The sequence below is a fragment of the Tympanuchus pallidicinctus genome, unplaced genomic scaffold (assembly GCF_026119805.1).
Source record: "Tympanuchus pallidicinctus isolate F22 unplaced genomic scaffold, pur_lepc_1.0 scaffold1, whole genome shotgun sequence".
Classification (NCBI taxonomy): Eukaryota; Metazoa; Chordata; class Aves; order Galliformes; family Phasianidae; genus Tympanuchus; species Tympanuchus pallidicinctus.
In genome coordinates, this window is record NW_026294618.1 from 89,179,037 (window position 1) to 89,195,962 (window position 16,926).

General features: G+C 35.7%; 1 protein-coding gene across 1 annotated transcript in view; it reads right to left on the minus strand.

The window, feature by feature from the left end:
* USH2A (usherin) overlaps positions 1-16,926 on the minus strand; it is a 391,368-nt gene that overhangs the window by 185,915 nt on the left and 188,527 nt on the right. The window contains exons 33-34 of the mRNA XM_052681187.1: positions 934-1,093; positions 284-455 (exon numbers count right to left, since the gene is read on the minus strand). Coding sequence (XP_052537147.1) covers positions 284-455; positions 934-1,093 — 332 coding nt within the window. The remainder of the gene's footprint in view (positions 1-283; positions 456-933; positions 1,094-16,926) is intronic.

Below are 16,926 nucleotides of genomic sequence, written 5' to 3' on the forward strand. Positions count from 1 at the left end.
TTATATAGATATTGTTATAAAATGAGCAATGTGCTTAAAACCAGAGACAATTCCCTGCCTCTGTATACATGTTTTCAGGTTTTCAGTGAACTGTCTTCTCTATTTCATCACAAAAATAAAATCATTGATAAAGAAAAGCAATAAAAAAAAGACAGTCTTTTGAAATATTTAGAACAAGCAACTACTTTACACTGAACTCTCTTCCTTTATACTATTTTCTTCTATTTGTAGATTTTATGAAGAAAGAGAAAATTCTTATGGTAAAAAATAGAAGAAAACTTACAGCTACTTTTATGAGGTATTCAGTGCCTGGGAAAAGGTGCCGAACAGTAAAATCCAGAAAAAGTTCTGTGCTGTTGTAGACTACATCCCATTTTGTAAAATTCTGCTCATTGTTGGCAATATAAATAACATAGCGATCTAAGATTCCATTTAATTCTAACGGTTCTTTCCATCTGCAAATAAAAGTAAAATGTGATTAAGACTAGGAAAGATTCAGACCATACTCAAAAAAAATGTAAGGCTCTTCATGAACTTCGTGAGTTTTACCTCAAGAATTTGAAAACATAATTGTGCAGCCATAAAAATAAATCTAAGGCAAAGCTCTAATTGTACCCAACAGATAAATGATTACAGTAACACACAAAGCAGAGGCTACAAAATGGGCATATCACCAGAACCTTTCCTGCACTGAAGTTTGCAGAGGCTATGCCCATATGTAGGTTATACTGATTGCGTAAAGACAAAATGGAAATTAAGTTGGCAAGTGATAATCAGAAGGTGCACAGAACCACTAAACTAATCACTTCTATGCATTTAATCATAATAAATTTAATTTTATGTCACAAACCCTTCCCCTGATTGAACTCACTGGAATTCTTGAATAAACTGATGCACTATTGTGTTGTCAGGAAAGAAGAAATCCTTACTTACTGCACGTATATTGTTCTAGAATCCAAAATCGTCAGGACCGGGGCATCTACGTGAGATGGTGGCAGCTGTGCTGTAAACAAGGTGACCTGGGAACTGTTCGTACAGCCAGCAACTGTGCAGGCGGTGAGCAGAAACTGGTGGGGTGTAAAAACGGCTAAATCTAGGGCAGAAAAAGAAAATGCAGATGGCATATTTATAATACTTTGCATATTAATTTTACCCCGTTTGTAACTTTCAGAAAGCTCAGAGGATGGGGAGCCTGTCTTTATTAACTGCTTCAGATTTGACCCAGAGCAGTGACAAGAAGGTTTAGGGAGTTCAAGTCATACTGTACAACTGGGCCATCTCAATGAATTTCAGGAGAGCCTTCTTGGTGCTACATACTATATTAATTTGCCACAGTGACTAATACTTTGAAGAAGATCAAGCCATGGAAAACTAGTACAGATTCATTAACACAGATTTTATATATGTACAAAATGTGCTGTATACTATACAAATGTCAAGCATCAGGACATACGATTCACTCTGTGCACTTTAAGCATGAACACAAAGGCAGCTTGCTGTTGCCACCACTGTTCTCTCTTTGTCTATCAAACATTTGTAAAACATATCTCAGTAAAAGACAACCTGTCTAATATTATAGCAAGACAACTGTTAAGTGGTTATTTATTTTGAAGCTATCTTGATTTTCAATTACTGCAGAAAATGGTGAATAAAACACAGTATCTTTGCTGAATAAATATTCTAAAATGTCTAGAGCTTCATATATTTTTAGGATTCGTGTACTAATAAAAGAGTGTTTATCATAAAAGTTATACTAGTAGAGTAATTCAGATAGAATTTTCCAATCTTTTTTATTTTTTTACTGCAATACAAATTGCACATTTTAATGAGCAAATCCTTTAAGAAGAAATTTATGATTTAGATTTTGGCAACAGTGTAAGGTATACAAATAAAATGAGTGTGATATAAAAGCAAATTTTAATATGCTAGAATAGCTCTGTGTTTTTGCAAGGCATAATAAATGCCAGTTTTGCAGAGCCAAATAATATCCAACTATCATTTTATACAAAAATATTTGAGTAAAAATTAAAAATTCTAACTGAATGACCATCAGACCATCACTAAAGAAATACCATAGACCCCATCTTCTTTCTCATTAGTTTTCCCTTTGTCTAATGTGTGTCCCTACAAAGGAATTCCTTCTGATTTATTCTGCTTTTGTGAGGAGGGGATGAACTCCTGCCGTTTTTTGTTTTTGTTTTTGTTTTAAATTCATTTATCACTCAGTTGTATCATTCTATAAAGGACACAGCAAAATGTGAGTTAAATGTTGTGACTAAAAAATAAAAAAAAAAAATCAAAGAATGCCTGTAATAGTGACATATTTAATCAACATAATGGGTTTGATTCTACCAGGGTTAAGCAGTGCTTAAGCAGTGGGTGAGAGGGGGAAGGTACACTCAGAGCAGGTGCTCTAGCCAGCTCAGCAAGTGGAGAAAGTTTTCATTTGCTTATGGTAGATGCATCTTTTCCTTATACAGACACTTGGGATTTTATTAGAGGAGGATATTTTTTTCTCAACTTTACAGAATATCACTCATCAAGGAACTGCTTTTTTGAAAAGTAGCTTTCACTGAAACCTTGATTTGATGCACACTTTAGCTCATGAGACCATCCACATAAATAACAGTTTCTGGAAGTACCTAAATAAATTTGAACAGGGAGGAATTAGTCAAGGATTAAGAGAACTGAAGATGGAAAATATTTTATTTCCCTTCCTGAAAAAAAAAAAAAAAAATCAGTAAGAAACTTCTAATTATTCTGTTCATCCCAGTGCCCAGAATGGAAAAGGCAAAAAGAGATTACAGGGAAATGAGAAAAAATTTAAAGAATGGGAAGAACAAGGAATGCAAACTGGATGCAGGAGCAGCAAAGTCTTTTGAGATCAACTGAAAAGGATACTGAGAGGGGAGGTTAAAAAAAAAAAAAAAAGGGTAAAAAGAGTTAAAATACGGAAATGTCACACGTCACAGGAGGTCTTAACTCCTCATCTTGACTTAAAAACACCAATGTATTTTGACTAATAAATGCTGAATAGATTGTATAACACAACCTGAAATATTGTGTTTAAGAGTAAAAAAAAATGAAGTTAGAAGCAGACAGAAGAAAACACAAATGAGAGTCTGAGGAACGTTACGCAAAGTATGAGTTGATAAATAAAAATCTCTCCATAGTCTTCATCAAAGATGATAAGCCCACAGTATAGTGTAGTCTCTTTAAACTTAGAACTAGAAACTGACAAACTAAACAACTAAAATCATATTAAATGGTAATTGATGCAATTATTTGTCACAATCTGATCTGGCAGACATTTTCCTGTTTAAAGTTCAAGATGTTTCATAGTGGATAAATGAATTCAAATAACTACATACATGAACATGAATCAGAATGCAGAGTAAGGAGGTTCTTAAAACTACACAGCCACTGTTTGTCAAGGTCCTCTAGCAACAATGCTTTGTTTTCCATTTGCTTGATTGCACAATTTGCATAAGATCAAATGTAGGCAATTGTGGACATGAAAAACAGATCACTCTCAGACATTAGAAATAGATCTACAAGTATTATCTAGAATTTTGTTACAAGAAAATGCACTGCAGTGAATGGAAACCTCAGTGATTAATGTCAAACAAACTATAATTTACAGTATAGCATGTGAATTATATGTTATTTTACAATTGATTTCATGCTGCTGCTGGAAAAATTCCATTGATCTCAATCTACAAAATGAATCCAATAAGCGGAGAATTATTTTCTTTTCTAACTCACAGCAAAAACTGATTTGTGCTTTTTTTTTTTCCTTTACACTAGAAAACTAAAGAGCTATTATTTTGCTTGATCATGCCTTCTTTGTTCCTCAATTTCAGCCCCCTCTTTTAGTTTCAAATAACACGATATACTTCTTACTGCAATTCTCCAGTAACTATTCTCACAAATCACTGATTTCTTATCAAAACAAAGCTAAATTTAAAAATTACATAGGTTCACTAGGAAAAGCCTAAATTCAGAATTTTATCTTCTATTCATTTCTGGACTTAGAAAGGCAAAGAAAACCAAAAGACATCAAAAACAAAACAAGAAATCTGAAATAGAAATATGCACACGTTCATCCATTTTAAGATTTCAACTTACTTTGCAATCCCCACCCCCACCTTTTTGCAGGGAGTCGGAGGGGGAAAACAATGCAAGGAGGTGAGGTACCAACCTGCCTTCTCACCTCTTTGACCTCAGAGGCAATACAAACAACTAAATGCTTTTCCAACTCATATGTCAGGAAGAGAATTGCTAACTATACTTGGTATCATTAAAATTGACATTTGCATACCACTATATTTATTATGTACGTAGTATGCATGGAACTCCCTACACTAACTAAGGCAGCTATCTACCTATTGTGTTTGGTGTATTTCCAGTTTCTAATAACCACCAACACAAGGTATCATGGTATGATCAATGCATAAGACAGAAAGAATAAGGAACAATCCCATTTGAATGGTGCATAAGAACACTTCTTGCTTCGATCAAACATAATGGGCAGTCATGGAAAAATAACACACAACAGCACAATGCTTCTTTTAGCAGAGAATTTGAGAGATTTTGCTGAGATTAAGAAAAAAAAAGTAGATTAAAAAATACAGAAAACGGAGATTTAAAAACTTTACTCAAAATATGAACTTCACAGTCAGTGTTAGAATCCATCATGATTCAAAATAGAATCATTGTCTACAATGTTTTAAGTTGTCTGCACTCCACAATATTCTGTGCTCAAGTTTAAAGTAAAAGAATCACACACCCTTTTCTTTCTGCTCTTCCTCTATTTCCTCTTTTTCACCTCTTTTTTCACATCCTCCCTCTCTCCCCCTGCCCCAATTTCAGGCAGCTATTGTAAGGACCAGAAATGACAACGTACTGCCCTGGTGAGTGCTCAGTTGAAAAGTGGCTTGTGTAAGGAACCCCACATAGTTTCTCTCAGGAAAATAATTGAGAGAAAAGCTTTCCCATTGCTATATTCATAGGAAAATAATACGACAGCACCATGGCATGGGATTGTTAGCAGCACAGCAAAGCAAACCTGCTGAGAGAGTGTGAAGGTGAAAAACTTCCAAGGAATTCCCAATCACCATGTTTTTATGTAGACAGACTGTATGCCTTCTTTAGCTAATCGCTCACATCCTTAATATGTTCTCTGCCCTCCTTCCTCATAGTTTGTTAAACTAACTCACAGTTACTAAATATTTAATTAGATGGTAAACTCTTTGGTACCATAAATCCACATCATCAAGTTACAGTGATGCTCCCATTTGAGTTTTATACACTACAATTAAAAGAAGAAAAAAAAGGATCATAGAGGAGATGCCAAGATGGTATTACCAGGTTTGCTTCACTGGATATCATTAATGGTTCTTGCCCTTCCACCATTTTCTGACTGCAATCAACACTTATATATAGCTTTCAGTACACTATATTCGTTTCCTGTTTCTATAAAATAACACTCACTTAATTACATCGACTCCTTAAGAATCATCATTCATGTACAATCTCATCCGGGAAGGTTTAATACTAGTGCTGCACCTTTTAACCAGATGTCTTGTAAACCTCATGCTGTACTCAACACTCCCACAAAAACAGGTCATCACAAATGACACTGCTTGCATATTAGGGCAACTCAATCAACCCCAAGGTAACAATGTGCATATGTATCTAGCTAAAGAGCCTAGGAATGAATAGAGTTCTACATGTGGAAGTAAGCCATTAATTGAAGAAAAGAATATATTTTCCAAAGCAGTAGCAAATTTTGCTGGACAATAACCATTAATGAAGACTGTTCCAGAATTAGAATTACAAAAACTTTGTGAACCCTCTAGGACAAGAAATAGAGGAAGAGAACACATACTCACAACTGATTATTTTCAGGAAGAAAACCATAAGTTGTTGTTCTGATCTCTAAGCAGCAAAGATTTTGACATAATGGTATATAATGTCTTCTAGCTGACCAGTAATGCTGATGTACTGTAGAAGCTATTTGCTCAGCAATAGCTCAGTTTTCTAAATTACTCATAGAGGATAAATTCTTATTTCAGTTGAGGTTTTAAATGCAACAGAAAAGTTCAGAGCACTGTGCAAAAACAGATATCATGCAAGAGCACCAAAAATAAGACAGTCATATGTTGGTGTGTATAATATTCAAGAAGAAATACTTTTCAGCACACATGTATAACAAGGATCTTTATTATTCCAGTTTGCAATGATTTCAAAGAAGTAATGTAGCAACTACATGCACAATGAAAAGCCACAGTCTCAGTTTTGGAAAAGTATCGCTTTTCCAAAATACTCAGATGTTTTGAACTATGTTTTAATAGCAAAGATTTAAAAGCCTTTTTTTTTTTCCCAATGTTCACTAACAATGTATCTTGGTTATACTCTTATTACTCCTTATTACTGTAAGAAAAAGCTTTCTACCATTTATCAGCCCAAACTCTTCCAATTATTTGAGCCTAAACTCATTCCTCATATACTAGCTTTCATCTTGCTCCACTCACAAGTTAACATTAGCTTCTACTCCTGACCATTTTGTTTATCTTCTCCTTTATTTCTTGCACAAATTTTTATTCTTAATCTTATCCTCTGCAATATATACTCTTTTTTGTTAAACACACATTATTTTTCTTCTGCAAAAGCTGAACTACAAATGTTCCAGTCTTTCATTTCTAAAGCCAGGTCCCCCAAGATATCTACTAGATGTACACAGGTTGCTCTGAAAGTAATATCACCTATTCATTTCCATGGAAACTACAAAAGATACAAAGAACACATTAAGACTATTTGATAGATTTCATCTACAAACCATCACTTCTCAACATAGCCACCACCATCAGCTATGCGTTTTTGCCAACAACAAACAAGAGCCCAAGAGCCCACATACCACACCCCTAAAAATCACTTTGGCCATCTAGAACATGAATTGTCTTTCATACCGCTGTCACCACTGCTGAAACACATCACCCACTGCCTCACTGTGCTCACATCCACTGTTAGGTTTCCATAACATGCAGTAAGCATCAGTGAACGTCACTGGGTGCTAATTTTCTACATGGGAGAATTCAGTGACACACCTTTGCTTCATATGAGCTTCCGTGTCAGACATTCTTTCCGAGTGTCCATCTGCTGCCACCTGTCACACGGCAACAAAATATAATGGAATACTGGTGGGAAGATTTAATCTCTGCTGTCATACCACCTGCTGTCTCTGATGCTGGACCAACATAATAAAAAGGGAAGGCTCTACTTTGAGTTTGTTCTCATACTCCAATTAGGATACATTAGCTTGAAATACTGAAGAGGCTCAGCTGAAGAAAACTCAATTCGTATGAAGTGCCATAGACCACACTGCTTAGAAAAAGTGGTAGCAAAGCATCAGACAAGTATATTTAAACTTATTTTTCAATCCTCCACCTCCAATTAATCTACCTATATGAGTACAGTCATCACAGTGGGAGATGCTTCAGGCCTTTTATAATCTTTGTGACCCTCCTCTGAACTCCTTCTAGGAGATCTCTGTCTTTTTTGAACTAGGGAGCCCAGAACTGGAAACAGTATTCTAAATATGGCCTCATCAGGGCAGAGTAAAGGGGAGGATCACCTCCCTGCTGGCCATGACCTTTTTAATGCACACCATTGGTCTTCATGGCCACAAGGGCAGACTGCTAGCTCATGGTCAACTTACTGCCCTCAACACTCAGACCCAGCAAATGAGAAAAAGGGAAAAAATATATTTTTTAATATGTTACCACTATATTAACTTCAATTTTATGTTCTCAACTGGAAAATAAATTTGTGCTAGACAAGTATATTCCAAGTCTGAATATCATATACGTGTTGCTATAAAACTGGAACAAATTTGGATTCTTATCATTATGATCAAGAAACTACTGGCTCTAACAGAAGTACATCCTGTACATCCAAGTAATTTCAGTCTTGCTGCAGTAAGAAAACCAAAATTCAGATTCACCTTAGATTTGGTTCTCAGTTGATAGTACCAGGTTAAGAAAAGTGCCTGATTGCCACTTTTACAGCCCTCTGAAAAAAACACATCTGAATGTGCAGCTGTAGTAACAGAATCTAGTAAGATGTTAAGTTCTATAAGAATATATGTTAAGTAATATAGCAACTGTTACTAACCGTTTTCTATAAATCAATAGTGTAGTCTTATCTGAAATAGCATATATTACAGAATGCAGAAATAAAGGCTGTCTGGAAAATGGCAGTGAGAAAGCACAAGCATACAAATACTCTCTTAGGGAGGCAGACTTAAAAAAACAAAAAAACTGAGAAAAGGAAACTTAAATACCACACAGGCATATAAATGCTACATAGAAAAGTAATTGGGTTCCTGTGTTCCCATGAATTCCATTTGAACAATATAGAAAAAAAAAAAAAAAAAAAAAGAAGAAGACATCCAATACATTCAGGAAGTTCAATTTTCAGAAAAAACTCACTACACCAACAACACAGAACAACTCCTGTTGACAGGAAGATTCAGCTTCATCTTAATAAAACAAATTCTGGAGAAGAAACAGCAAATATCGGCATTATCCTTTTAAGACATTCTTATAAGCCCTGCTGTAATTTCCAAACGTGGGGAACAGAGCCGTGGAAAGATTTCTATACTTCTCTCTCTGCATCTGAAACTGCTTATAACTCCACAACACTTTTTTGGTGTTGTTTGTTGTTTTCTTGCCTAAGCTAATGAAAAAAAGGGAAGGGAAGAAGAAAACTAATGTAAAAAAAAATAAAATAAAACAACCAATTTATTTTCACTAAAAAAAAAATCTACTTGTAGATTTTTATTTATTGAAATTGAATATGTATACTAAATCTCAAATACAATTTTCATCTGAAAATTACTGTTTTAGTCAACCAAATATTAACCTTCCCAAAACGTCCATTAAGAAATTTGGGACAGCAGACTCAGACCAGACACTAAAATCTAATCAAGAAAAATATGACAATAACAGGTTAAAATGGTATCAAGTAAAGATTTAGATTATAGGTTCATAGATAATAACATCAGTTTAGCAAAATATGCATTTTAAACCTCCATTATGGGTAACTTGTTCCTTCACTTTTTGAAGTACCAATGCAAGATGATTAGAAAATACCTCTCCCCATCCAGACAAGGCATCATGGGATTTAAGTGTTTCAACAGAAGAAATACTAACACCTACTAACACCAGAACAACTCTGTATATATGAATTATGGTGGGGTTTTTTTTGCTTGTTTGTTGGTTTTAATTACTGTAGTACTGGAACAGGGATAGTGGGAGGACTCAGCTTCTGAGTACCACTTCTATTCAGGACAATTTACAGCAAGTTAGATCTGTTGCAAGACCACAAAAGCTTTTGCTGCTTGCAGAATTATCAGCACTGTAAAATACACTGTACTCCTACCTGCTCTCCTCTCCTCTGTTCTTACCATAAAAAATCAGCCCCAGCTTCTGAGTACTCACAGGGGCAACATGTAATTGGGGAAAATTATTTGGATTTGTTTTTACTTTTTTTTTTTTTTTTAGGTTCACTTCTTTTATATAGATTTTCAATGCACACATCCAAAAAGGGGGGGGGGGAAAACCCCTAAAAAGCCCAAAGTTGTTGTGTTTTTTTTTTTTTTAACTTGACATGTTGGACTACCCAGTCATGTTGGGTATAGTGTCAGCAATGCCATCAGGTAACATAACTGCCAAAATCTGATGTGATCCATTAAACTGGGATTATCAGAATAAATCACTTTTGCAGGTAAACAGATCATAGGTGGAGCAATCAGCTACTCTGTATTATGGCATATCTATAGGATGTGCAGATTAAGATATAACATTCACAGGCTTGTTCTCGTTTGTGAAGTGCTTTTCAACCATAACTCAAGAGTAAGGAGCCACCAAACAGTTATAATGGCATAAACCATCATCAGGGAAAAATACAAATCGATCAGTGCCAGTGATATAAAAGAAAGAGCATGCATTTGTCCCCACTCTCATAAATTCAGTGGTTGTTGCAGGCTTTCTTTCTGTCCCACACATAGTTTATTAATAACAGCGACTATCATAAATAATAATAACGCAGAGTAGTTTATTTCAAGATGAATGCACTTATTATCTATTGGACCTCTCCCTTATTTCTTACATATTGTCTGTATTCCTCCTGTGAATGGTAGGGGAAAAGTCTCTTTAATTTACTGTTTGAAGTTTATGCCCTTTAATTGGCTAAGAAAGTAGTCTATGTATGCTTCCTGAAATATCTGCATATCTTAACTGGCATGTTAAGCTTGTACAAAGGAGGTATAGAATTTACATTCAACTGCATGTTATAAATAAGTAATAAGAACAGATTAGAGTTATGCATTTACTCCTACTAGTGAGAGAAAGATGCATAATTCACAAGTGGCAAGCCCTTCAGAGACTTTTGTATTTCACCCCAACCCTCTCCCCCTCCAAACTTGTGCGTGTAGTACATTATATAATTTCCAATCCAACTGCTTCAGAAAGGTAGTTGTTTGTTTGTTTTTTGTGTTCCAAGTCTGTTTACATTTTATAAGCACTACCACCTCTTTCACTTGCAAAAAAACCCAACAGTTACTGTAACTTAGTACTCTTTGTTATAAACGTATCTGCTGTATATTACTATACTATGTCAGTGTCATCTTTCCCAGTTCTTCCATACAGTCAAGGGCATGATTGTAAGAGTCAGATGTGAAATGGAAGCGATTTCAGAAGTAAACTGAAATTAACTTCCAGAGTAAACTGAAGTCCTCATTTCACAAAGAGAACACAGAACTTTCCAGCTAGACTATTATTACACTTTGTAGTTACCATGAGTACTATTCTTTCTTTTTGATCTTCTCAAAGAACATCTCAAGACATCATTCATGCCCAATCACGTCCTCAATTTCTCAGCTTAAGCATACGTACCAATGCCTATTCTGACCATAATTTATAGATGCCACACAAAGACCACAGAATTTATAAGAACCAGCTGCTTCCACTACAGCAATTCTACCTCTAAAAAGTCTCTGTTACCTGGTGATGAAGTATAGGAGCAAGGAATTACTTTAGTCTAGCTGTGTCCAAGCATTTTGGTTCTCTGGCTGCAACCCTACTGTATAAAACAAAGTACCTCCTAAAGAGACCTCACTAGGGACGGACTCTGGTAAAAGAAGCCTTCTTGCAATGTCTCTAACCATCTGCAATTAAATATACTGAGTTTCCCAGGTGTTTTTTTATTCTTTTTTCCCCCCTCTGTCCAAACATTTTAAAATATGTTCTAGCTTTAACTGCCATCTTATTCTGACTTTTCCATCTCTGCCACGCAACTTCTTTTTTGTAGTTAGGCTAAGATGTTTGCCTCACTTTTTCTGGTAACAGTCATTCCTATTTTTTAATTTTATATTTATTTTTCAATTTCTTCATTGTTCCTCGCTCTTTTTTTTGACAAACATTCTATGTACTTTGCCTGCTAACTTAGGAGAAAAACGTCATTATGCGTGCATTTTAATTTCCATTGCAATTTAATAGTTTGCAATTAATTTCCTACAATGGTATTAAATCCTTACAGCCATTATCTCAACAGCTCAAAACATGGCATTTGAAAAGAAAATAACACTTTCACTTTTAAGAAAAGCAACAGGCACCAAAATGTAGCAGATCATTCATATCCTTGAATTGATGAAAAAGCTACAATTTCAGCTCAAGAGAATGTTCTTGTAAATTGGATTAAATTATTATTCCTTCATCAGAAAACAGGCAACAATACTCAAATTAAGCATAAACAAACTCCAAGAAGTCAGTATGAAATTTCACTTTCAGAAGGAAGCTATTGACATTCTATAGCAGCGTGGGCTACTTTCAAGTGATAATTTCCTTAAGTTATTACATTTCTCCTAGAACAGACTGGAGAAGATTTCACCACTTATGTATCCTTTCTATGAACTCCCTCAGTCTAGCCAATCATCCTGGACAGACAAGCAATTCTATAATACGGACCTGGAATCTTCCAATAAGTCATATTCTTTAGTCATTTCCAAATACCATTTCCATTGAATAAATCTACCAACAGAGGGGATGCAAATCTAATCATCCACTGTTTTAACAAGAAGGCATTCAACTGTTGGCAGAATTTCCACACATGCAGACAAACTTCCAAATGAGGGACTTTCATTTTATCTTTTTTACAGAACAATTTATTATCATGTATTAGTTTGAACCACAGAAATATATAGTATATAACTCATGATATCACAATGAAATCTTGATATTGAGATCTTGCATGTCTTTTCTATTAGTAATACATATATTTAAAACATGCTGTGTCTTAGCTGCCTCTGCTATCTATTCAGTACTGGTTCCAAACACTCAGAATCATACTGACTAGAAAATTTTTAAAATCAAAATATTAAAAAAAAATCCTCCAATATATTTCTGTAAAATTCTATAAATTCATGCATCCCCTTTGATGGAAACCAGAAATGCTCACAGAAAGAACACAGAAACTTAATTAAATTTGATCACAAATCAATCACAAATTGATTAAATCACAAATTAAAGCTAGAAAATGCTAACAATGTATTTCCAAATACCAAATACAGACAGCATATTCTGTATTATCATCAGTATAATAATAATTTATTGTTTGAGCAATCTCTCCTTAACAAAATGATTGAACAGAACTATTTTTAAATTAGAAATGCTTATTTTCATGTAGCCATAACTACTCTTAGGAATGCAACAAACAAAAAAATATACTGCAAATTGACATAAATGTGCATCTGTAATATAGGATCTTGGTGTACATAACCTTCACTTGTTACTCTACTCAATTAAAAACAACAAGAAAAGAAAGAGAAAATAAGAGAAAATTCCCAGCAGCTTTTCAAGTCAAACTAAAACCTATGTAAAATGCTTCAATCATTCATTCAAATAGATTGTCATAAAAATACAATATTTCATGGAAGACTAGTGGAAAGATGATGGAGTTCAGTACTGACTAAAAGGCTATTAAGCTTTATGTAAACAATTTAGGTGATCAGTGTAGAAACCTCAGTTAGATTTCTAACAGTGACTGAACAGGAGAGGAAGTATTCTAGATTGCCTTTCATGCCTTTTATGGGATGATTTACACCTTAAATATTCTTCTATCTAATTTAGGAGGACAGGAGCACAGACTTTGTAGGAAAAAAACAACAACAAAAACAACAGGAATCCACCTGCAAATATTCAAATCATCAACTTCTATTTAAGTCAGACTTATGTCCAACTCCTTTATGGCTTTGTAACACACGCACTTCCATCCCTCATATACAAAAGACAACTTGTGAAGCATGAAAAATACCCAGGAAGGTCTGAACCTACAATAACAGAAGACAACATTAATCAGTGAAGCAACTTTGAACCATCAGTTGTACAGAAGACGCTCTCGGATTAATTAAAAGAACAAATCTGAAACATATGCAAACCAAAAAGATTTATTTCTCATAAAATTTTCTAGCTATAGCTTTCTGGTTTTTCAATAGCCAACTTGTTAAAATTATCTAAGTAATGAATAATTACTGACTACCCTCATGAGCATGCACTTTCTAGAACCAAGGAAAAGAGGAACCCCTTGCTGGGGATCCTCCAAAAGCATTATTGCAGTGCTACCTGCCTAGACTTTGTCATCATTTCTTAATGTCCCACCATTGCTACTGAAAAGTTGGAACATAATGGATATAGAGAGAAGAATCTGTGTCTCAGGAATGCTAAAGAACAAAGCATATTCTGTTCAGACAGAATAATTATTGCAGCTGATAAACTAACAGAGTCTGCAGTAGCTGCATGAAAGAAAGTATTTATCTGAAATACACAATTCCATTGCAGTTCAGGACCACATGGTTCTAAATAAGTGAGGAAAAATGCAAGTAGGTTTTCCATGGCATCAAGAAAATCACAGAGAAAAGCTTCATAATATCAAAATGCCCCAATCTTTCCATACCTATCAAATTAAAGGTGAGTTACATGCATATGAATGGATATCAAGACAGAAGAATACACTTGGCCTCAGTCCATCTCCGCAAGAGGTTTTAGATCTTTATTTACATGAGGTGAGCATTAGCTAAAATTAAGCATAAACCATTTAACAAAGGTGTGAGAAAGATTCTGGCAAAAACATTTAGGACAGCAGAAATATTTTCTTCATCTATAATCATATGATTTTAAATTGGACATAAAACCTCGTACAGATTCTGATGCTTTTCTAAGGTTCTTAACAAAATTGCGATTGAATGAAATCTTCACCTAAACTTAATCTGTCCATGTTTCCATTTTATCAGCAAAACTGAAAACAGAATTCTTCACTACCCTTTAATTAGCTTCAGACAAACCACAATTACCACACATGCATCAGAAAATAAGATACCACATGAAGTGTTTCAAGCTATGAGCACAACCTGGCCACGAATGTATAATCAAGTTCTTAGAAATCTAAGATCTCTCAGTGTCTAATTGGAAACCATAGTCACTGTATGACAACTGCTCAGAAAAAGAAATCATACTACATTATAGAGCCACACATTACCCACTGAATAAGTGGAATGCAGAGAAATAAATTACACCTTTCAGAAAACCCAGGGAAAGATGAATGATATGCATAATACTGGGCCAGTTAGCCCAAGAAAGAATCACACAGGCAGTATTAGAACAAAATAAAAGTGGTGAAACACGTATTTGCTGCTGACTGCAGAAGTGAAGTCTTGGAGAAGACCTGCAAATCAACATGGCAATGCAGAATACATCCAAGATGACAATATGTGTTATAGTATAGTATAGAATAGTAAACTCTTGCACTTGCTAAAAAAAACAACAACAACAAATATACTTAATTTTTAAAAATTGTACTCAAGAAACACTTGATTTAAATCTGCCCTTCTCCTTATATATATCTGTGTCTTCTGATGAGATCTTTAATTCTGTTGATCACGCACCTACGAATGGGAAGAAAAGGATCTAGAAACTAACATATGTCTAATTCTGACAATTAACTTTGAATCATAGAATCATCGAATTGCACAGGCCGTAAAAGACCTATAAGATCATCCGATCCAACCATCCACCAATCACCAATAGTTCTCACTAAACCACGTCCCTCAACACAATGTCCAAACATTCCTTGAACACCTCCAGGTTCGGTGACTCCACCACCTCCCTGGGCAGCCTATTATAGTGCCTGACCATTCTTTCAGAGAAGTAGCATTTCCTAATGTCCAGCCTGAATCCATTCCTGCTAGTCCTATAACTAGTTACAAGAGAAGAGGATGATCCCCAATTCACTATAACCTCCCTTCAGGTAGTTACAGAGAGCAGTGAGGTCTCCCTGAGCTTCCTCTTCTCCAGACTGAACAATCTCAGCTCCCTCAGCCGCTCCTCATAAGCCCTGTGCTCCAGACTCCTCACCAGCTCTGTTGCCCTTCTTTGAACCCGCTCCAGAGCCTCAACATCTTTCTTACAGCAAGGGGCCCAAAACTGGTGAGGTGTGGCCTCACCAGTGCTGAGTACGGGGGACAATCACTTCCCTGTTCCTGCTGGCAACGCTGTTTCTGATGCAAACCAAGATGCCATTGGCCTTCTTGGCCACCTGGGCACACTGTTGGCTCCTGTTCAGCTGAGCATCAATCAATACCCCCAGGTCCATTTCCTCTACACAGTCTTCTGTCAGCAATAGAATTGCTGAGGTTGGAGAAGATCTTAAAGATCATCAAGTCCAACCACAACTTAACTACACTACCCTGACTAACAGCCCTCCGCTAAATCATGTCCCTTGAGCACCACATCTGAATGGCTTTAAACACATCCAGGGGTGACTCAACCAGCCCCCTGGGAAGCCTATTCCAGTGCTTAACAACCCTTTCTGTAAAGAAGTTTTTTCCTGATATCCAACCAATACTTACCCTGGTGCAACTTAAGGCCATTTCCCCTTGTCCTGCCACTTGTCACCAGTGAGAAGAGACCAGTCCTGCTTTTGCTGTAAGTGCCTTTCAGATATTTGAAGAGAGCAATAAAGTCTCCCCTCAGCCTCCTTTTCCCCACACTTAACAGCCCCAGTTCCTTCAGTCACTTTACCACTCTTTCAAGCAAAACTCACAAAAGTACATGCAATAAACAAACAAAACGTGCCTGTAACAGAAATAGGAAACAAATGATAAAGACTCACTGTTTTGAAATTAAGGCTTTGTTTCTAAACTATTTCTTAAGAATACATATTGGCTCTGGGATGTTCTAAAAATCCTTTTTTTTACTGGCTACAGTGTCTGGAAAATTTGGAAAATAATCTGAGGTACCAGTCGTTTTCATTTTATAATTTGTGTTGTATTTTAATTTTTAGAAAGTGGTACTCGAGCAACCTGAGAGCTCAGTAATTCCAGCAGGGTTAGCGTGAGTTTTCTCCTGGCTTGCTGTTGCCCAAATCTGATCAAAGGACAAGGACTCCAGAAGCTTGTCCAGCTGTGGCTTTATAATGACACCATTAGGTTTTGCTCTATAATCAAGGTCCCTAAAAGTCTGTGTAGCTTCGGGCTTAATATCTGCGACAAGGTTAACTGAAATCTGCAGCAAGGATAACTACTTTAGCAGATTGTATCAGCAGGAAATATTTAAACACTATTTAAAAGGATTTTAAATAAGCAGATTTTATTTAACACTGCACTAATGCATTGCAATAGACAATGATACAACAGAGCTGCTACAAATAAACATAATGCTTTTACCCTTACCCCAACACCCCTCTTCTAAATTCCCCAGATCAGTATTATTAAGTCCAATGAGCGCACCAGATCCGTCTGTCTAAAGCTGAAATATAAGGATGCCAGACAGCCCATTTGCCCTTTGGTTTTGTGCCTGCTGAATCTGCATT